The sequence below is a fragment of the Takifugu rubripes genome, chromosome 3 (assembly GCF_901000725.2).
Source record: "Takifugu rubripes chromosome 3, fTakRub1.2, whole genome shotgun sequence".
In the NCBI taxonomy this organism is placed as follows: domain Eukaryota; kingdom Metazoa; phylum Chordata; class Actinopteri; order Tetraodontiformes; family Tetraodontidae; genus Takifugu; species Takifugu rubripes.
Window position 1 is genome coordinate 4,210,927 of NC_042287.1, and position 19,340 is coordinate 4,230,266.

Below are 19,340 nucleotides of genomic sequence, written 5' to 3' on the forward strand. Positions count from 1 at the left end.
GCTTGCTGCAAAATTTAGTTGTGAAACTAAAGGAAAAGAACTGATAAGAATCGACATATGTTTGTAGAACAGAGTGCTGGTTTTGTGGGATGCACTGAAGAGACAAACAGTAAGTAATGACAATTCTACCTCCTTCCAAGAACCAGTGCATTTTGGGAAAATCGCCTGATTTTCAAGCCAAGAATTCAGAAGACAGACAGCAGCCTAAGATTAATGGTAGTGACTGCAGACACTTAGCTTAATGTAGTACGACAAGTGAAACCAGTTAACAGAGCTGTTACAACCTTTTGTTACGTTAAGACCTTATTTACAGAAACCCTTTCTTTAACTTATTCTCCGCTCCTTGGACAGAGGGGGGCAATTACTAGATTGGTGTTTCAACATCACTGCAGTATGACATCAGGACCAAATAGCAATTTAAAAAATAAAATCATCCATTCTTTAACAGTATAAATGCTCAGATGGAGTTGTTTTTGACCTTTTTTCCTCGCTGTATGTATAGTCTATCCTGGCGTGTAAACCGAGTGACGCCCACCTAAAAGCCTGTATTAGATTAGCTGTAGTGGAGACACTGTACAATAGATTAAATGTACTTAACGTCTACAAATCCATACGAGCTTTAAAGCTTCACGTTAAATAGTAAGGGTCCTGGGGCTCTAAGTAATAAGAAGCAATAAAAATCTGGCCATGACATCCTCAGTGTTGACCAGCTCTCACCAAGAGATTAGAAACCCCCCCATCCCCCCACCTCTGTAGCCTCTCTAACGCCCATGTCCTTTTCATCCCAGCTGACTCCGCTCCGTGTCACATCACTGTTAAGACAAGACGAGCTAACACGTGCAGCTCAGGGCTCAGAGGAAAGGAACTGTTCTCGTAACCGGAGGATCTGTGTGTGTGTGTGTGTGTGTGTCACTGTGCACATATACGTATGTGGGAGGGACTGTGTTTATTGTATTTCTTTGTTTTTACCCTCTGTGAGGCATTTGGTGCTACTCTATGTATGAACAGTGGCATACAAATAAAGGCTGGCTGAAAGTGCTGCTCTATTAAATGCAACTTCACCATCACTAATTGGTGCAAGCGCAACAATTTCGGTGGTAGCTTAGTTTCACACAGTGCCTTCTGCCAATGATAGTCCTGTCGTTATCGGCAACAAGCAAATCAGTTTGACATTTGACGAAATGCCAAATCAATCAGTCGCAACTATGTAACATAAATGTTGGGACCATACCTTTGTAGCCTGATAACAACCTCATTAACTGTAATTAATTTGCTGTTCGGAGAGTAATTCACCTTTAAACACAACGCTGCGGTGTGCAAATCATTAGGAAGCCTAATGATTCAAAAGATTAATGTGGAAACTATTTCTGACCCTCAGCCAGAACTTTGCCTTTCAATTCGCGATAAATTACAGGATGAGGAGGACGCGGGAGGCTGGGCCCAGTTCTGGGAAATGGAATGAGACTTTTCGAAATAAGCGGTCTCACAGTGCTCATCAGATTGTTTTTTCCTCTTCCTTTAAATACTGATGTTTGCTTTTTCGCCGTCTTTTTTGCGAACCTGGAAATCTGCCCCAAGCTCTTACCGTCAACACATGCGGGCCTGGCCCGGGTGGTTCCGGCGATCTGGCCCCTCCTGCAGGCGCAGCGGGCTGTCTGCCTAGCAATGGTCCGCCTGGGAATGCTGCTGTCTCTGTTGAGCATCACTATCTCGCAGGTTCCCACTGCCAGCTGGCCTGCCAGAACACAGCAGCGGAGAACAAAGTACATCGCATTAGCATAACGAGGCCGTAATGAACACATCACTTTCACCGACGACCAACCGGCATTCACAGGGCCGAGAAATCTGCGCACGAGCCGGACGTCACCGCGCCCGAACTGAGATTTAATACCGGTCATTTGGAAAAAAAATGTTATCGCCATGAATGCAGCATTTCAGAAGGGTTCGGATGTGACAAAGAATGATCAGAGGCTGAATTGAATTGCACCTTTAAATGAACAACCACTCGAATTTTGTTATTCTCCATCTCAATTGAACTAAATGGATTTGAAATAAAAAAGGTTTTGATGGAAGCGCAGCTTGTAGGGGGAGGAAAAAAAAGGACAGCTTGAAATTGGGATGTTTACACAACTAGAACCATTTATTTTTGTTAATTTTCAGGGATCAAAAGTATTTGGACAGAGTGTCACAAGCACAACAGTGTTATAACAGCATTAGTGAGTGTGTTTTTGGTTCATTATCCATCTGTGGTGTGTGTGTGTGGGGGGGGGGTGAGCACAATCATAGTGGCTGACAGTGAGCTGATTATAGATGGTTGCACTTTAGAATCCATCGGGCTACATCTGTCGACAATCCTATTATCAGTCTATTCCATCTGCGGCCATACGTACGTGTCCATCCGTGTCATGTTTGACAGACGATGATGCCTAAAGAGTTGGATTCTTTCCTTCTCCGTGTGTTTCGCCTTCACCGGTGTGAAACAAGTTGTTCAGACTTCAGCGGTTTTTATTTAGATGGTAATCGGACCTTCTTATTTCCAGTGATCCTCTTGACATTTTCCAGTGATGCTCTTATTTTCTGCAGGACCTTTTGGATGTTGTGAAGAGGTTTGATTTCAATCGGTTTTATTTTGTCGCCATCCACTTCAGTTTACATTTTCAAGGAATTTAAACTCAAGTACCTTCGTCTACTGTGAGGGCTAAGGCATTTTAAACCAATGTAAAATGATCACTTTATTAGAAAGATAATCAAAACCTTAAAGTACATTCTTCGATACATGATTGAAAGAAGACCTCTGAAGTCTCATTTTATAAACGAGGAAACATTCGAGACTGCTCTTCTCTCCAAAAATCCTAAGAATCCTTATTTATGCGCTTAAAAGAAAGAGGACCGAGCTGATACCGGCCCGATTTTTCACCCTGGGGTTTAGCAAACATGCGCTGGTATCCAGGGAACAGTAATTGATTATTCCAGCCAGTCAGCAGTTGAAGCGTTAGATCTCTGGACCAGCCTGCCTTCAATCTAGAGTCATACTAGAGATGTACGGTTATCAAGTTCCCCTGCGGTGAAGCCAAAAACCTGATTTATTTCTGATACAGAATTGGCATAAATAATGACTGAGCAGAAGCGTCTTTGGGGAGTGTCAATATTACACCAACTGTCCAAGCAAGCAGTTTAGACAAATGGAGTCAGTGTGTTTGAAGGAACAACTTCAAGACAGGAGAACATAAAAGATGTGTCAATAAACGGTATCCTGCCTGGAACTGGTGTCATGAGTTTGAAGGTGAGCGTAGAAATCCCAGAGCTCTTAGGAAAGACGATATAAATGCCTCAACTTATCTGATCGAACAGGTGAGCTCAGAAAAGATGTTCCTTATTTTACCTTGAAACGGTTCTTATTCTACGTCTTCACTTTGTAGAATGGAAAGCAGCCAAAAGGAGACGCCATCGAAAAAAGCCCTGCCTCGGCAACAGCGGCCGGCAGAAGTCAGAGCTGCTTTATCTGAAGGGTCAGGGATGAAACGGCAAAGCTCTGATCTGCTTTCAACTCCCAGGAACAATGGGCCAGACACGCAACTGCCCCAATGTTACCGTCTGATTTCCCTCCTCCAGAGCTGCCATCGCTCCGTCAAATCAAAATCACGTCAAGTCAAATCACCCTTGATTATATATACTCTCTGTTAAAATCAAAAATGTCTCTAGGCGCTTTACAGAAACCGTCCCGTATTCCTACAGGATTCATCTAGAGCTGATCGAAACAACGAGCTCAGGGTTGTTTCTGTCACACCTGTGGCTTAAGTTGGCTCTTTTTTGTCCCGTCTCCATGTTGGTTTGGTGACTTCCTGTTTTATTTTGAAACTAACTCTTGCTCTTCCTTATGTGTCACCTGTCCAATTGTCTTCCCTGATTCCTGATTGTTTCCAGCTGTTCCCCCATTACCCCCCATGTGCTTATAGTCTGTGTCTCCCTCAGTCCTGTGCCAGTGTATCGCGTCCCTCGTCATGATCACCAGCTTGTCCTTCATTGTCATGAGAATCTTTGAGACTATCACAATCTTTGTTTGTCTGATCCTCGTAAGAGAGTGTCTTTTTTTGGATTTCTTTAGTTTAGTTGGTTTTTTTGTTTCATCCCTCCTTGGAGGCGTTTTGAGTCTGAATAAACACTGCCACTTCCTGAAAGCTCTGCGCTGAAGTCCTCTGAGTGAGTATTGTCAGTTTATGTGAAATGGCTCCTACACCCCCCCCCCCCCCCCCCTCCTCACATTTGGTGCCTCCAGAAGCACAATATTAATCTTACAAAGCTCTATTAGCAACAGAGTACCACTTAGTCGTTTGAAGCAAAGACTTAAAACAAAATCTTCCTCCAGTTTATTTTTGTGCTGCCAGACAGACAGTTTGCTTATTCATCAGGCTTTTCATTGAAAAGCTGAGTTTTGAAGAGGCAGGAACCCTCAAAGGTCCAATATTCAGCACAACCGGGTGACGCAAGAAAGAAACACATATTATGAAGCACAGCAGGGCTGAGTGGGCTGGGGCCCTGCACAAAAGACTGAGGATTATATCCTGCACCACAGGTTCTGTTTTTCATTTCATCTGTAATGATTTGATATTGCAAGCCACATTTTTGCTTCTTTTATCACAACAGCAGTGGAAAATCCTTACAAATCATTTGCTTATTGTCAGGAAAACACTGTTGGGAATAAATATAAAAACCTCTCCTGTCATGGAGGCTAACCTTAGCCATCCGTTTCAGTGTTGAATATAGCTCTAAATTTGATTGCTTGTCATTGATTGTGTGGTTTAATTCCTGATTTACCTTAGTGTTAAATTTATGGTATCGTCCCCGGGTAACTCTAGAATGTGTCGCATTTTCAATCTAGCTTCTTTGGCTACTTTTTCATGAAACAATTGAATCTCTTTTCAAACCCTGCTGCGGTATTTGTCCAGCTGTTGATCCAAAGCCATTTTTTTCTTCTGAGCTTCCCTCCAGCTCCTTTAGTCAGAAAGGCACCCACACACATACGCTCCATGCCTCCAATATAGCTTTCCTAACGCTACCGTGCATATCATTTTATGGATTCATGGAAGGGGAACTCACTTGTGATGCTGAAATGATTGTTGCGTTTTAACCAGGCATTATTGCTCGGACACTTTGTGATAGTTAGGAGGCGCAATCACTGCTGCTAACAACTGCAGCACGCAATCTACCTCGGAGCCCTTGCAGCCGACCCTCCCACACGCGTTACCCTTTCCTCAGGCCACCCTTCACTGTATTAAGCTGATGTGAGCTACTGTATGCATGGTGGATGCTCGGAGGACAGCGGTGCCGTCACTTATCAGTGCGCTCTGCCATGTTTAAACACTGAGCAGATGAATGGGCTACATGCAATAAGCCTGAAGGAGGAAGATAGCGCTGCGTGCGAGGGGGTGGGGGTGTGTTGTATGAGCGCCTGTGGTGGTGGGCGGTGTGCCTTGAGCTCCACAGACAGAGCTCCATCATATGTGGAGGACCTAATTCATGTGACAGGGGGTTGCTGCCACTCAGCGGCACGCAGACACTTGACCCGGTGTCAGTTTCAAGTGATTAAACGCCCATACGGCCGGTGCACGGAGTGAAGGACGCCACCACCGTGTCTTCCAGGCTCTGGACTATGTCAGGAATTATGTGTTGGGCGGGGGGGGGGGGGGGACCAGAGAGACCGACTTATTATTGCCGAATCAAAACACCACAAGTGCTCAAAGAGGTCGGCACGCAAAGGCAGGGACGCACGCGGCTGCAGTGAAGAGGCAGGCCAGCGCTCTTCATCAGGGCTCTGATCCAACAGGAAACTAGCGCAGGAGCCCAACATCTGCCTGTTTGGTTTTACAGCTAATTCAGCTCACACCATTTCACACCGCTCTGACTTTGGCAACACCCAGTGAATGAGCCCAATAATAACCTTTACCAATAAAGTGCAGCAATCTCGCTGCTCATTCCTATTTATATACATGGAATTTCACTTATCTTCCCTTTCAATGCTCTCTTTATATCAGAAACTTTGAAATAAGTACCTAAAAAATCAAACGAGGATTTGTCTTCTACAATTAAAAAAATCATCACTCATAAACTTTAACAATTCTGCCAAAAGCTACCCTTAAAAAAAAAGTCATTTGAATTAATAAACCATAGTGCCTGTATTTCAGAATATTCTTTATTGCACTAGATTAATTGGTCCAATTAATTCAGACAAAAATGACATTTACAAGTCCCAATATCAGCCGACTCAATAATTGGAAAACAATTTTATTAAAATAGGCTGTCGTTGATTTAACAAGCCTTCCCATTCCACCACTGTAGGTGGCGCAATAACATCTGGCATTGAAAAAAGATGGGAAGAAGTCTCGGCCGATGCTGGCTTGAGTGGAGGCTCTTTAAGGGACTTCATGCTACATGCAGGGTCCATTACTCATGTTCAAGGGAAGATCCCAGGCCTTGAATCCACCCGATTCTCTCAAAGAGAGACAGACTCAGGTCCTAACCACAGCAGCACCATGCAATAACAAATCAGTAATTTTTTTCTCTCTGTTGTATCACCCTGCCTTGATAAAAGTGCCATTCACATGGATGGAAATAAGGCTGCTGACTAGAGACACTTGTTGAGAGAGCATGACAATCACATTAACATGCATCAGTTCAGACATGAATTCAGCTCATCTCTTATGGAAGCGCTCAAATATTGTGTGAGACTTTATAAATATTAATGGTGCAGGTAATCAGTCAGAATCGATTTGCGGGGAGGGGGGGCTGAAGATATCAAATATGGATGTGACAAGCTCCCAGTCTATCAGCGCACATTCGCGATTCTTCTTGGTACAGTTACATCCCAACGCTTTTCTTTTCAGATCCTGTTTGAGGCCGCGACTGATGCCGATCGTTACCAATCAGATTGCTGAAATGAACAGTCTGAGGGAAAAAACAGCTTGTAATGCTTCAAATGGGCTACGGTGAACTAAAGATCTCCCCCGCCCCCTTTGAACCAGCCAAAATTTTAGTCTGTTAAACCGAAAAGAAGGTTACATTTCAATTCACTATGTAAAAAAACCGGTCCAAAACCACACCACTGAGCTCAGCTGACCTTCTAAGTGCTCATCGTTCAGTAGCGTGCTTGAGTTCTCAGCGCTTTCCAAAGAAAATACTTCACTGTTTTATAGAAATCTAGCAACCTTTTCTTGGTAGGAACAATTTTAGAGAGAGCTGAGTCAACTCCAGGGATGGGAAGTACCAGATGACATAAATAAGCATCGGTTGCGTGACTGAATGCTGCGTGCAAATACATTAACGCCGAATGAGTTGAGGGAACCAGGCAAAACAGGAAAAAAGAGTAATTATTATGTCGCTTTGATACGATGTCACACTTCTAATGCAGCCAATGAAGCAACTCCCCTCTGTACCTTCATAGGACAGGTATAGAGTTACTGTAGGTCACCAGGAAACATCCTTATTTTACAAAATACCTTTAAAAAAATAAATAACGTGATTTATTGAACGAGACACAAATGTCTTTTTAACTGCTTCTTTGCATAATATTTGAATAATGAACCCACAAATCAGTATGAATAAACACAAGCTTTATGTTTAAGCTACGTTTGGGCTAATTTAATTGAGTCTGACACTGATTTAATGTATTCACATTGACTCAAGGTGGTAGAGAGACCTATTATATAACCCTTAACTTGCAAAAAAAAAAAACCCAAAGAATGCCAGATATTAAATAGATATAAAAAATCTGGATTTCTAACGCCACATAGCTCTAGCACGCCGGTAGACTGCTTTCATCGATGGACTCACACCAAAATAGAACTGATGATTTACATTTTTTCTAAATATGATACTTGTGAGGATTGGGTGGAACAATTTGGACATGGCTGAATTTATATCGCAAATTAGGAGCTTCTCGTGTCACAATTGGCATGTTTGGATCTGCCAGATTTTGCTTGATTGATGATTGCACCTCATCTTGATTTCTTGACTGCTTAATGGGTTTAATGAGTTTAACAGCCATTTAACAGCCCCGTTTAACGCTTTCTCCCACTGGTTTGATTGGGGTTACTGGTCCAATGGAGACTTTGCTAACGGTTACAGACGTGCTGATAGTTTCACCTCAACAAACTCGATCGGTCCGCTCAAACCATGAAACAAGATGATAATCTGTGATTTTTTTTTTTCTTCGTGCCAGGATTTTGCATCTCCTGCTGCTCTGGTTGTGAGTGCAGCGCTGAGGTTTAATCTTCCCTTCATGCCCATGCTGATCTCACACTTCGGTTTGTTATTAACAACTCAGCGATTGTATGCGAGCGAGCATATGCCGGCGAAGGCGGCCGCGGCCAAGTGCATCTCATTAACTTAACAGTGTTTGACGTGTTCCGAGCAGTATGTGGCATGTAAGGGGACGTCAGGTGAGCGTGAGACAGATGTTTGAGTGGCCTCATGCTACACACCTCCTGACACCACCATGGTCTTCTGGTGTAAACAAGCAGGAGGTGCTTTATATGAATGCGTTAGCTTAAATAGAACCCCGTTGCGCCGTGGATGCTCATCAGCATTCCGATCAATACCTTTGCGAGTGATGGCCTCTCTACAGTAGTCGGGGGGCCTGTATAATGATAGCTAAACTATGCAATTTACTGTGAGGCTGCTGCGAATGAATCGCGCATGATGGTAAACAGGAGCGGCCCAGGTGGAACCGGGTGAGACTCCCCATCCCCACCGAGGTGCGCCTTGTACTTATTCACATGTGGAGACGTTTAAAACCTTATCAAGCGTGACATTTGTGCAATCAAGAGCACTCAGCGGGGACGCAGGAGGAGCCGGGGGAAGGGCGGGGGGGGCGGCACAGCGGGTCTGCTTGCCGATGAATCAAAGATGTGCTCCATTTGCCCAAATCTTACTCCTGTGTCAGGTGTGTGGCGAGCATCCGCTCCACCCAAGGGGAATGAAGAATTGAAAGTTCTCACAAGCAGCCACAGCGGGGGGTGTGTGTGTGTGTGTGTGTGTTTGGTGGCGTGTGTGTATGTGGTGGGGGGGGCATTCCCATGAGAGAGAAGCGGTCTTTATGGTATTAGACTGTTTCCATTCTTGCCGGAAAGCCACGGATGCAGCAGACTTCACTTCACAGGACGGCGCTGGAGTTAGCGGCCTCTCGCGTTCTGGTTGACATTGCCGACGGCGGCTTTGAAATAGAATATATTCTCCTGACGCAGAGTCCGGCCCCACTCTGGTCTCCGACGTGTCACACAGATGATGGAGGTGGCTTACCACGGATGTCTTGCGGAGTTGCCGTGACGCAGCCCGGGCTGGACTGCGGCGATATCCGAATGTGGAGTACACTCAGACAATTGGTCGAGACAAATAAAGACTAGGGGCAAAAACAATGTATAATAAGCCCTGTGAACGCAGCTCCGCTGACTCACTTCAGATTTCATTCTGATGAACATTTAGAGCCGAGGTTGTAACGTCCCAACGAGGCCCCCTCGGAAACGCACGATGATGACATCAAGGGGGAGAATGGAGGAAGACGGGCGACTGAAGGAACAAATCATTTACAACACTCTGCCAGCGAAGAAGTCCATTCAAACCCGCAGCTTTCCACGGAGAAAATCACAATGCCGGAATGCTCCGAGCGGCGCGCTACACTCAACCACAAGGGAGGTCAGAGCTGAAGGATAGAAAGAATTCATCTTCAGAGCGCTATGAAATATGAGCTTTGTGTGCTGCCAAATTGATTTAGCTGTAAAGAATCTTTTCATTTGCTTTCATAAAGATGCTCATTTGCAGCTCGGCCGCCTACAGTAACAGGGCCTTGATAATTTGCTTGGAATTTACAACCAAGGTCACAATCAAAGCGAGTCTTCCTCCCCGAGCTTAATGCTGCTTGAAGGCGACCGGGCTGGCAATCATCGCTTTTCACTTCAAAACATGGGTAATTCTCTGCTACACCATTAGTTTTATACTTGGACGGACAAACCGTGCTCCCTGACATAAAAGGAAACACCAGCCAACGAATTTCATACCCATCTGCTTTGTTGTTCGTCACAACTCCCGTGTTGCCGACGCAGGAATTGATTTGTCAAAGATAGCTTCAGGATTGATCAGCGCTGATAAAATCACAGCGGCTCGCTAATTCTTTTAGGCAGGAACCAGCAGACACGTCAGACTCGCCGGCACAAAGAGAGGGCTGACTGTGTGGGTCCACCATCAATGGCGCTCTGTGCCGAGTGGAAAGTCGCAGGGGAATAGCATCGGAGGCGCAGCTCGTAGGGGTGTCTCCTCAAATGTGTGGCGTCACTCCCGTCGACCGGCTGCGCCACGCAGCACGGTGACGTCATGCACTGTCTGCTGCACCGGCTGAGCGGTCCAACCCCAAGCCCGTCCGTTTTGTCCCGCCGTCACGGCTCGGGCTGGCTTCAGCGGGATCCGAACGCAGCGGCTGCCAAGTGACCTATTCGTTTTATATTTATAATCCCAGGAAATCGCTGCTTTAAGTGCCCGTACAGCAGACGTAATTCTTGTGCGTCCCTTTTTTCCCCGGTCACAACAAAGCCAAATGAAGCGTGAGCGTCTGCAGCTTCAGATGTCTCCAGAACGGAGACGTCACAAACACTTGGGGTCATTGGTGGGAAAGAGAATGCAAATTCGAATTTCCTTATCAGTAAAGAAATATCTCCATCCAATTGGAGCCACTTTTTGAGGCAGTTTACTAATCTAAGTCCAACAGTCACACTTCTCTGGGAATTTAAATTGATACATGATTCAGTGGATGTTTGCTGCCCGAAATGATTAAGAATTTGAGAGGGCGGTTTGAGCTTCCTCTAATGTGTTGGTTCAGAATTTGGTTCAATTTTTTAGTTAGTCGAAAGTGTCTCGACTGTAGATGCTTTACAAAAATCCGCAGTCCGACCTTTAAGCACTCAAAATAGCAGGAAAAAAAAAAAACAAACTCCCATTTTGAGTTTTAATCAGGAAGTTCAAGCTTTGTTGAACAGTGATTCAAAGTTTGTGCTACTGTTCTAAGACTCAAAGGCAAATTAAATCCAATTTAGAGATGCACAAAAGCTTCGTCGCTGCACGCCGCAGGAGGATTGGTGGCCTCCTTCATTCATGCTGAAAGGAATTCTTTATTCAGAGTTTTTCTGGAGTCAGTTAAGCAAATGCTAACTGTCCTTCGATTTCATGTTTGCAATGAAGGGTCAAAAGGCTCCATCGTGCAAAATGTCTTCACACCCATGTGCACAGCGGCCTCAGCCTTCGCCAGTGACAGTGGGGGGGCACTGTTCTTTAACTGCACCACTGAGCCGCACTACGGTCCGCTGAGGAAATCCAGACGTTTCCAAATTTATCGTTGAATAAACTGGCATGTTGGAGAGCAGCTGACAGGCCATTCATCGTGGCAGGCGCTGGCCCAATGGCATCCGTGGACAGGGCTGCCTTGCTTTGATTTCCTGTCCGATCCGCGGTGATAAATGAGATACGGAGAGGGCGGAGGCAAAGACCGCCTCTCCCCACAAGTCCTCACCTCTCTGGCCACCAGTTAAACCACACATCCACCTTCATGGTCCCAGAGGACGGCGGGGAAGCTATAAAACGGGACGTGCGTTGCTAAATGTGAGCGGTACAAGCCAATGAAATGACCTCTGAGCTACTCTGATCTCATTTTTCAACAGTACTGATGGGTCAAAGTGGCCATTTCAGACTTGATTACTAACGGGGATTAAAAAGAAATCCGAACAAAAGCTGGAGATCACAGTGACACGTGTCAAAGCTCAGATTACACTTGGAGGGTTTGATCATCAGGCCAGGCCCAGAAGAATCTATTTTTCTCTCCACAAATGTAAAAGGGAGGCAAAGGTTACCAATGATTGATTGAACAATTTTCTACAATAACACACTAATGAGATCATTTCCAGATGAAAACGAGTCAATAACAAATGGCTGAGGGGAAGGAGAGGGTGGCGGCAACTCCGGATAATACACGGGGTTGTGAGGAAGGGTTCCGAGGTAGCAGTAAGAGGCTGCATTCAGGGAGAAAATGCTGGAAATTTGAGGCAAAGAGAGCAACATTTCAGTGCAGGGGGAGTTCGTTTTTCACATCAGTCTTCTTTTTGTTCCCGGCAAGCTGCCAAAGCCCATTGAAGTAGACACTATCCCTCCTCCACAGTGGTAATTATGCTGCCGGCCAATGCTTGATTAAAAGATCTAATCTGTAAACTCAGTGTTCAACATCTCCCAACAAGTTCCAGAGCTTTAAGCCTGTTCTTTGGGTCTTTGACAGCACTCGCGTCTGAAATGTTTTGTCAGGGACGGCAGCCAATGGAGTGCAGGCAAGCATCTTTTTGCTTTCTATTCTGTGTCGGAGTGAAGGTGTAATTGCCCCAGCGGATGTTTTATTCAAGACCAAAGCAGCGTAGATGGATACAGCCTAAACCCAGTGAAATGATGAAGCCCCGAAGGCAGCAGGCCATTCTTTTTCCACCAAGAGGAAATGGTTTTTAACTTCAAACTCAATTCAAAGCATTTTAAATTATCAACGGATTTGGGAGGTTTGGTAGTTTGGACACACACAAGTCAACTTTAAAATGAAATCAGCTTATTACTGCACACAGCCAGGGTGGAATTGTCCCACTGCCTCTATCACATCTAATTATATACTGTGTTTTACAGATAGAACTACAAAAATACAACATACCCATACAACAAGGTCACAATGAGCTGAGGCACATGACACATCTCTGCAGAGACGTGCTACAAAGGATTACAGGGTCGTTTCTTCTTCTTCTCTCTCTGGATCACTGACAGCTGAATCCTAAAAACAAACGGAGACCAACTCTGCTGACAAAGTAATAAGCAGACAAGTGTCCTTACCTTCTCGGAGCAGATGGGAGTAGATGAGCCAGAGGAGCAGCAGGCAGCAGAGTGACGCACCTCCACCTGCAGAGAGCGTCTTCACTCCAGACTGCATCTTGCACCTTTCGAGCCTCTGTGGATGATCCAAACTTTGCACGGTGGAGCTGCTCAGATGTCTCGCAGATGGGCGCAAGTGTCGCTAATCCACTGGGGTCTCCACAGCCTGTCGTCGGCATCCATTTTGAGGTTAGAACAGTAGAGGGACTGATAATAAATCCCCCGCCCTTGATTTAATTTTTTTTAAAAATGATTATTATTATTTTAAATCCCTGCGGTGAGACGCATATCCAGGCTGCCGCCGGCACACGCACGCAGGCAGGCTACAATGTCAAACCAGATTTGGCCAAGTTTACGCAGCTGCGGGTTCGGGAGCCGAGGATCGCGGAGAGGGATCAGCTGGGAGGGAAACGCAGGAAGTCCGCCGCAGTTTGGGTCATCGCGGGAGAAAAATGTCAAATTTAGCCCCTCCACTGACCGTCAACGCCGCTCTCACCCGCACAGTTATTAATATTCCCAGCCAAGTTCTGCGCCGAGCACGGCGGATCTGCGGGGCTCTCACTGAGAAAAGCGCAAGTCCCCGTCAGACATGACAAACATACCAATTAGCGCGGAAAACTTGTCAGAAAACGCAGAGGTTCCTGCTTCCCAAAGCATCCGCGTCTGGCAGTCAGTAAAAGGCGCCAATGTGCCATACTTTGGTCATCTACATACGAACGCGCCAGCGAAATGTCACGTCAGAAGAGGCGCTGCGGACGCCGCGCATGCAAAACGCGCTCCGGGCGCGTTAACGAGGGCGGCGCGACCAAGTTAGACGCGCTAGAGTCACCTGTGCGAGCCCTCATGGAGAATCTGAATAATTGTCAGCGGGGAGGCTTTCCATCTGCAGCAGGACAAGCATCCGGTCAAGCGTGTGCTTAACGCAGGCGTGTTGCGCCTCTATCGTGCTCGTTTGCGCGCGGGCAGCGGAGGAGAGGATTTCCCATCTTCAGTCCACGGAGTTGCCTTTAGTTTCCGTTTCAGACTGCTCTCTCTCTTCCCCCCCCCTCTCCCTCTCCCTCACACACACACACACGCACACACACAGTGGCCTAATTTCTTCCCAAAAGAGACAGAGAAAAAAGAAAACAAGTTCTGTGGCTTCAGATCCCAAACTGCATGTTGATGCTGATGCTTGTTTAGAAGTCCTGTCTCATCTCTCAGGAAAACAGGGAATAAACAGTGTCAACCAGTCCAAAACCAGTTAATACCAAGCACTGTGGCATGCTGGGAAAATGTGACAGGGTTGCCCGTGGAGTGCCCCGGTGGTATAAAGTTGGAGACACTTCTTTCAGGGTGTGTGTGTGCGTGTGTGCGTGTGTGTGTGAGAGAGAGAGAGAGAGAGTCTTTGTGTGAAAGAGATAAAACCCTGCAGATGTCAGTCTATCTTCTGAAAGATCACCATTTAAGACTCCCTCGCCACTTGAGGACCATTACTGTAACTCTTTTCCACACACACGTGCACACACGTACACACGCACGCGCGTGCACACACGCAGGCACATACACAGACACACGCACTGATTCCATGAGGAGCGAATGGAGTGAATGTGCACATTATTGGCAGATGGAGGGGTCCCTCCAGTGTGCTGCTGTGCTATCAGCCTTTCACTCGGTGGCTTTTACGATGACGTATCGGCACCAGCCAGGTCCTGTCTCGTCATCGGTGTAATATACTGTATGAAAAATATTAGTGAGTCACTCAGCAAAGAGCACCGGTTTGTGGATTTGCAGCCTGCTTCACAAGGGGTCTGTGTCCTTTCCGCGTCTACAGCTGTGCCACTAAACCCTTGGAAAGTATGTTTCAAGTTGTCAAAGCGGGCGTTATAGTGCAATTAATCATTCTGGAGCCTGCAATTGGTGCGGAGGAAAAAGCTGCCAGTAGATTTTTATGCATCATATTTATTTACCAGTGATATAGGGACTTATTTTTAATTGCCTTTGGGCATTTGTGTATTGTAACGCCAGCCACACAACACTGCGCGTTTTGTAAAACGGCCAAAACTTTCATTTAAAACGAAGATGGAGATTTTATTCTGAAACATTTCTGCCAGGTGCAGCGTGTTCTGCGCTCCTTGAGTGACTCTGCTTTGCTAAATATCCTTCTGTGCAACTTTGCAATCAAAACAGGCTGCTTTTTATTTGCGGTAACTCCTGCCAGTTTTTCTAAAATACGAATGCCGATCTGCTCAGTTTATGCTGCTTAAATTGCAACTTCTTCAATTCCATCCTGTATTTGTCCGCTTCACTGAATGAATCACTTGCGATCCCCTTTCTGCTGTCAGTGTTAGACATGCTGAGAATGATGGGATTTTTTTTTTCTTAGCAAACACATGAGGAAGATAATAACTAGCTGAAAACAAGAGAGTATTTAGGAGTCAAATCCATCTTTCTGCTGCTGCTGTTCAAAGCATTTAAAGGGGCCTGTGCAGATATTCAGAAGACAGCCAGTCCTATTAAAAATGTTGACCCAATTGTTCTGTGACCCTGCATTACGCAACGTTTGTCGTTGTGATTGTTTGCTTTAGTCGGCTGTCGGCACGCCTCTTTATTTCCAGCAGGTAAAACGAAGCAGGACAGACTAATTGCATAAGCACGTAATGACTTGCTTATTCAATGTAGGAGCTGCAAACTGCTAATTAACTGTCAACATGCTATTTCGGCCTTGTTGTAGGAGGATTTGTGGGCAAAATGTGCGGACGTTGCTCACTGTATGACGTATGGCGCTGCATAAACACACATACACAAAAGTAAGGGTTGGAATCTTGCTAAGAGCGCTCCATTCCACTTTAAAAATGTGTTATTTATCATTAGTATCTGTAAACCCGCTGACACAGCATTTCGTGGCTTCTCTCAAAATCAGACACAAATTCATTTATTTATTTATTTTAATTATCATTCCATCCTCCCCCTCCGTGAAGGCCACCCAAACAGCTGCATATTAAAGTGCACAAATGCAAATGCCGTGATAAAGATTTCATGACAACTTATCAAAGCCAGAGCAAACACAAGTAAACGGCCGAGGAAATCCAACAGTTATTTCCAGCTGCAACAGAAAGAGCCGATGTTTTGCCCAGTGGCCCAGGATGAAGGACTTTATGTGTGGTACACAAGGTGAAAATCTCCCAAGGTAAAATAATAATAACGTTAACAAGTACGGCAACTGCATTCCTGTGTATTTGTGGGTGAAGGCTGTTGTCTGGAGAGAAGTGGGAATGATTGCAGGCTGAGCCCAAGCAGATAAAGGTAAAGTATGGGCAGCGTGACACCCAATGCCTCTGACACAACCTTGTGACTCAAGTGCCAAACGGTTGTAGGTGCATGACGTATCGGTGGAGTGTGTATTGTTCACAGGTCTGAGCTCAGCTGAATGGAGGCTGGGGCTCACGTGGGAACCTCAGAAAAGCCTTCCTGGTCTGCGTCGAGATCCGGATTGTCTGCCAGTGATTGTCCTGCTCTCCCAACAGGGGGATTCGCTGCCTCCTGTTAAAGTTCCCCGTTTCATTGTTGCAGTTGCTAGAATTTTCGGTGACAGGCTCACCGGGCGGCTGCATGTATGTTTAATGATCAAGGGCAGAAATGAGAACTGCAGTATAGCTGTGTGTGTGTGTGTGTGTGTGTGTGTGTGTGTGTGTGTTGGAGCTGTGACTCCAACAGCAGACACTGTAAACATGATGTAAGCCATTATCATTTTCAATTACCTATCCCTTGATAGCCCCATTTCTGACTGCTCATTGGTCCTATTTAACGAACGGGATAACTGGGATGTATTGGAATTGACTTTTTTTGATGTGGGTAATATCCAGATAGGAAACAATTATGCCCTCCCACAGCTCTCTGCAGAACCTCTTTCTTGGCATAGTCACACTACAGAGGCGATGAATGATTAAAGTCACGTGGCGGCCTTTATAGAAATAATAATATAGCTGTGAGCGACTATCAATAGGAATGAATGATACATATTAGTGTGTCAAAGTCAATCTTCCCCCTTCACGTGTGGTTTCTTTTGAAACAGAGGGTAATATCAAGAACTTACCTGACATCAGAGACGATGCTAATGAGGCATGCACACAATACATTAGCCAAGCCCTCCTTTCCTTCAACATTCAGCTCGGCTCTTGTTTCCCAGCTCTGTCCTGGCTTTCTCAACCAAATCGTGTGACTGGTTTTAAAAGTTTTAAAAATCTAGTCAGTCTCAAGTGCAGGCGTTCCCTAAATCTAAAAGGAGAAATGGAGTCAGACTGGAATTGAAAGGGCTACCTTAATCTCATTATTCAGCAACCATGCTTATTATTTTCAGTGTCTGCTTTATAAGATATTTTTTTTAATCTTTTCCAGAGACAACACCTCAGCTGTGAGAGTCCTGCCCACCCTAGTATATCATTTGTAGATTTAAACATCTAGCCGTAGCTGATTTTGAGCGAAAACAACTATTGCTGTTCGTGCTGCATCGGTTAGTAATACAGCTGCAGCATGAATAGTTTTAAAAAGGTCCGGCGTTGGTTCCTATATCCTGATCAAACTTTTAAAAGCAGAGGAGCTCGGCTTCATTTTGCAGGCTTGACGTGTGGTCGGGCACAACTGCCTCTCGGAGTGACTCTCCTTGTTCCACACGGATTTCTGCTCGGATCTTTACAAGTGTAGCTCCCTTTCTGCTTCCCGCATGCAGTCAGGATGAGCGGCGTGCCGGTCACTGGGGACATGGGCGGATGCATTTTTCTGCTCTGCTGGACAAAGAGTCATGTTGACAAGCTGCTCCAGAAAAGCAACGTCGTGTCTGTCCTTTTGAGGTGCAGCCGAGCCTGAAAAAAAAGGCAACACAAACAAATTCAAGCGCGATGGCAAGGTCCCTTGCATAATTACAGGAGAAGGAACATGCGCTTCATCGTGGTTCACAGCCCGGAGCTTTCTTCTTGTGGATCATCTTCAAGAACATCCTAAGACTATCAAAAGACACGGAAATAGAAACATGATCTGCAAGTCTACATGTTGATAGACACTCTGCCCCCCCCCCCCCCCCCCCCCCCCCCCCTCATCTTTTTAGAGAAATCTAAATGGTCTTTCTGGAATTGCACAGTGATCTAATGCACGCATTAGCAAGCGCTTACATTAACGTCCAGCTTTAGCCATCAATTAAACCCTTAAATACCTCCACAATGTTCAAAAGGCCCGCATGTAATTATACACCTTAGCTTTATTTAGCAAATGTAAGCCATTTCAGCACTGCCCCCACTCTGAACCTCAACTACAGCTGGGTTTTAGTACAATATTACCAGTGAACCTGCCTTAGTCTCTACAGAATACTAAATTATAACACTGACATGTCTGCAACTGATATGGATTAGTTTGAATGCTTTCGCCTCACCTTAGCATGCATCTCCACACGTTCCTGTGATCACACGGATACAGATCTTGCTCTGCTGTGAGAGGCGGAGGCACGATGCTTTTTCAGCCAACAGTTTCTATCCTGTTGCTGCAAAAACAGGTTGAGGAGGCTGTTCTGGAAACATCGCGTGAAACGGCTCCTTTGTGTTCACACGCGGCACGTATTGACCAGCTGTGAACAATAAAGGATAAGACTACGCTCTTTTTTTATGGTAGGCAGGTTTCTATTTGTCACAGCAAGGGGTCATATTTTCAGAAATAAACATTTGTAGATAGTGAAACAGCAGCCAATAGTGGGAAACCTAAGCCTTGTTCTAAGAAGTGCAAACTGCAAGAGGGATACGATATGCTAACATTAGCATTACACATTCTTACAAACCTTTTGATGATTATATGGTCCAATATTACAAACCCCAAATGGAACTTTGGCAGCGTTAGAGCATAGCTGAATAATACATTGTAATTTAGTTGGGAGCAATGGCATACTTATCAAAACTCGGTTGGCAGATCTACTTATGTAAATTAGCCCGCTTGCACATTTTTGCAGAAAGAAGAATGTGGTCATAAGTCCAGATGATCTCTAACTTATATCCACATTCTTCTTTCAATCATTAAGGAAGCAATAAGTCCGCTCTCACCTTGTCCTCGGGCTTATCACTCGGGATTGGATTGGTAATAAGAAAAACCAAGCAAACACCAGATAAAGTAATAAGTAAATAACAGAGCCCCTTGATCGATATTGTGTCTGACAACTGTTGAAATAGTATTTACTCATTTACTTTTCAGTCAGTACAAAACAAAACGATCTGGCTCCTGAGGCTTATCAGAGGTCAGGCAGGGTCAGACCCACCAACTTCACACGGCTGGAGTCACATCAATAGCATCAAATCAATGGAAAAGCAATGATTTGCAATGATCGTAGCTGAGTCACCATCAGGATTTGCCGCCCTGTTGGCATGTGTGATAGAGCCTCGGGGAAA

The 19,340-nt window shown here is 45.3% G+C and overlaps 1 protein-coding gene across 1 annotated transcript in view; it reads right to left on the minus strand.

Annotated features, from left to right (window-relative positions):
- Positions 1–13,030, minus strand: part of tafa5l (TAFA chemokine like family member 5, like) — a 42,072-nt gene extending 29,042 nt beyond the window's left edge. The window contains exons 1-2 of the mRNA XM_029834271.1: positions 12,898–13,030; positions 1,586–1,735 (exon numbers count right to left, since the gene is read on the minus strand). Of these exons, the coding sequence (XP_029690131.1) occupies positions 1,586–1,735; positions 12,898–12,994 (247 nt within the window). The 5' untranslated portion in view covers positions 12,995–13,030. The remainder of the gene's footprint in view (positions 1–1,585; positions 1,736–12,897) is intronic.
- Between the last annotated feature and the right edge of the window lie 6,310 nt (positions 13,031–19,340).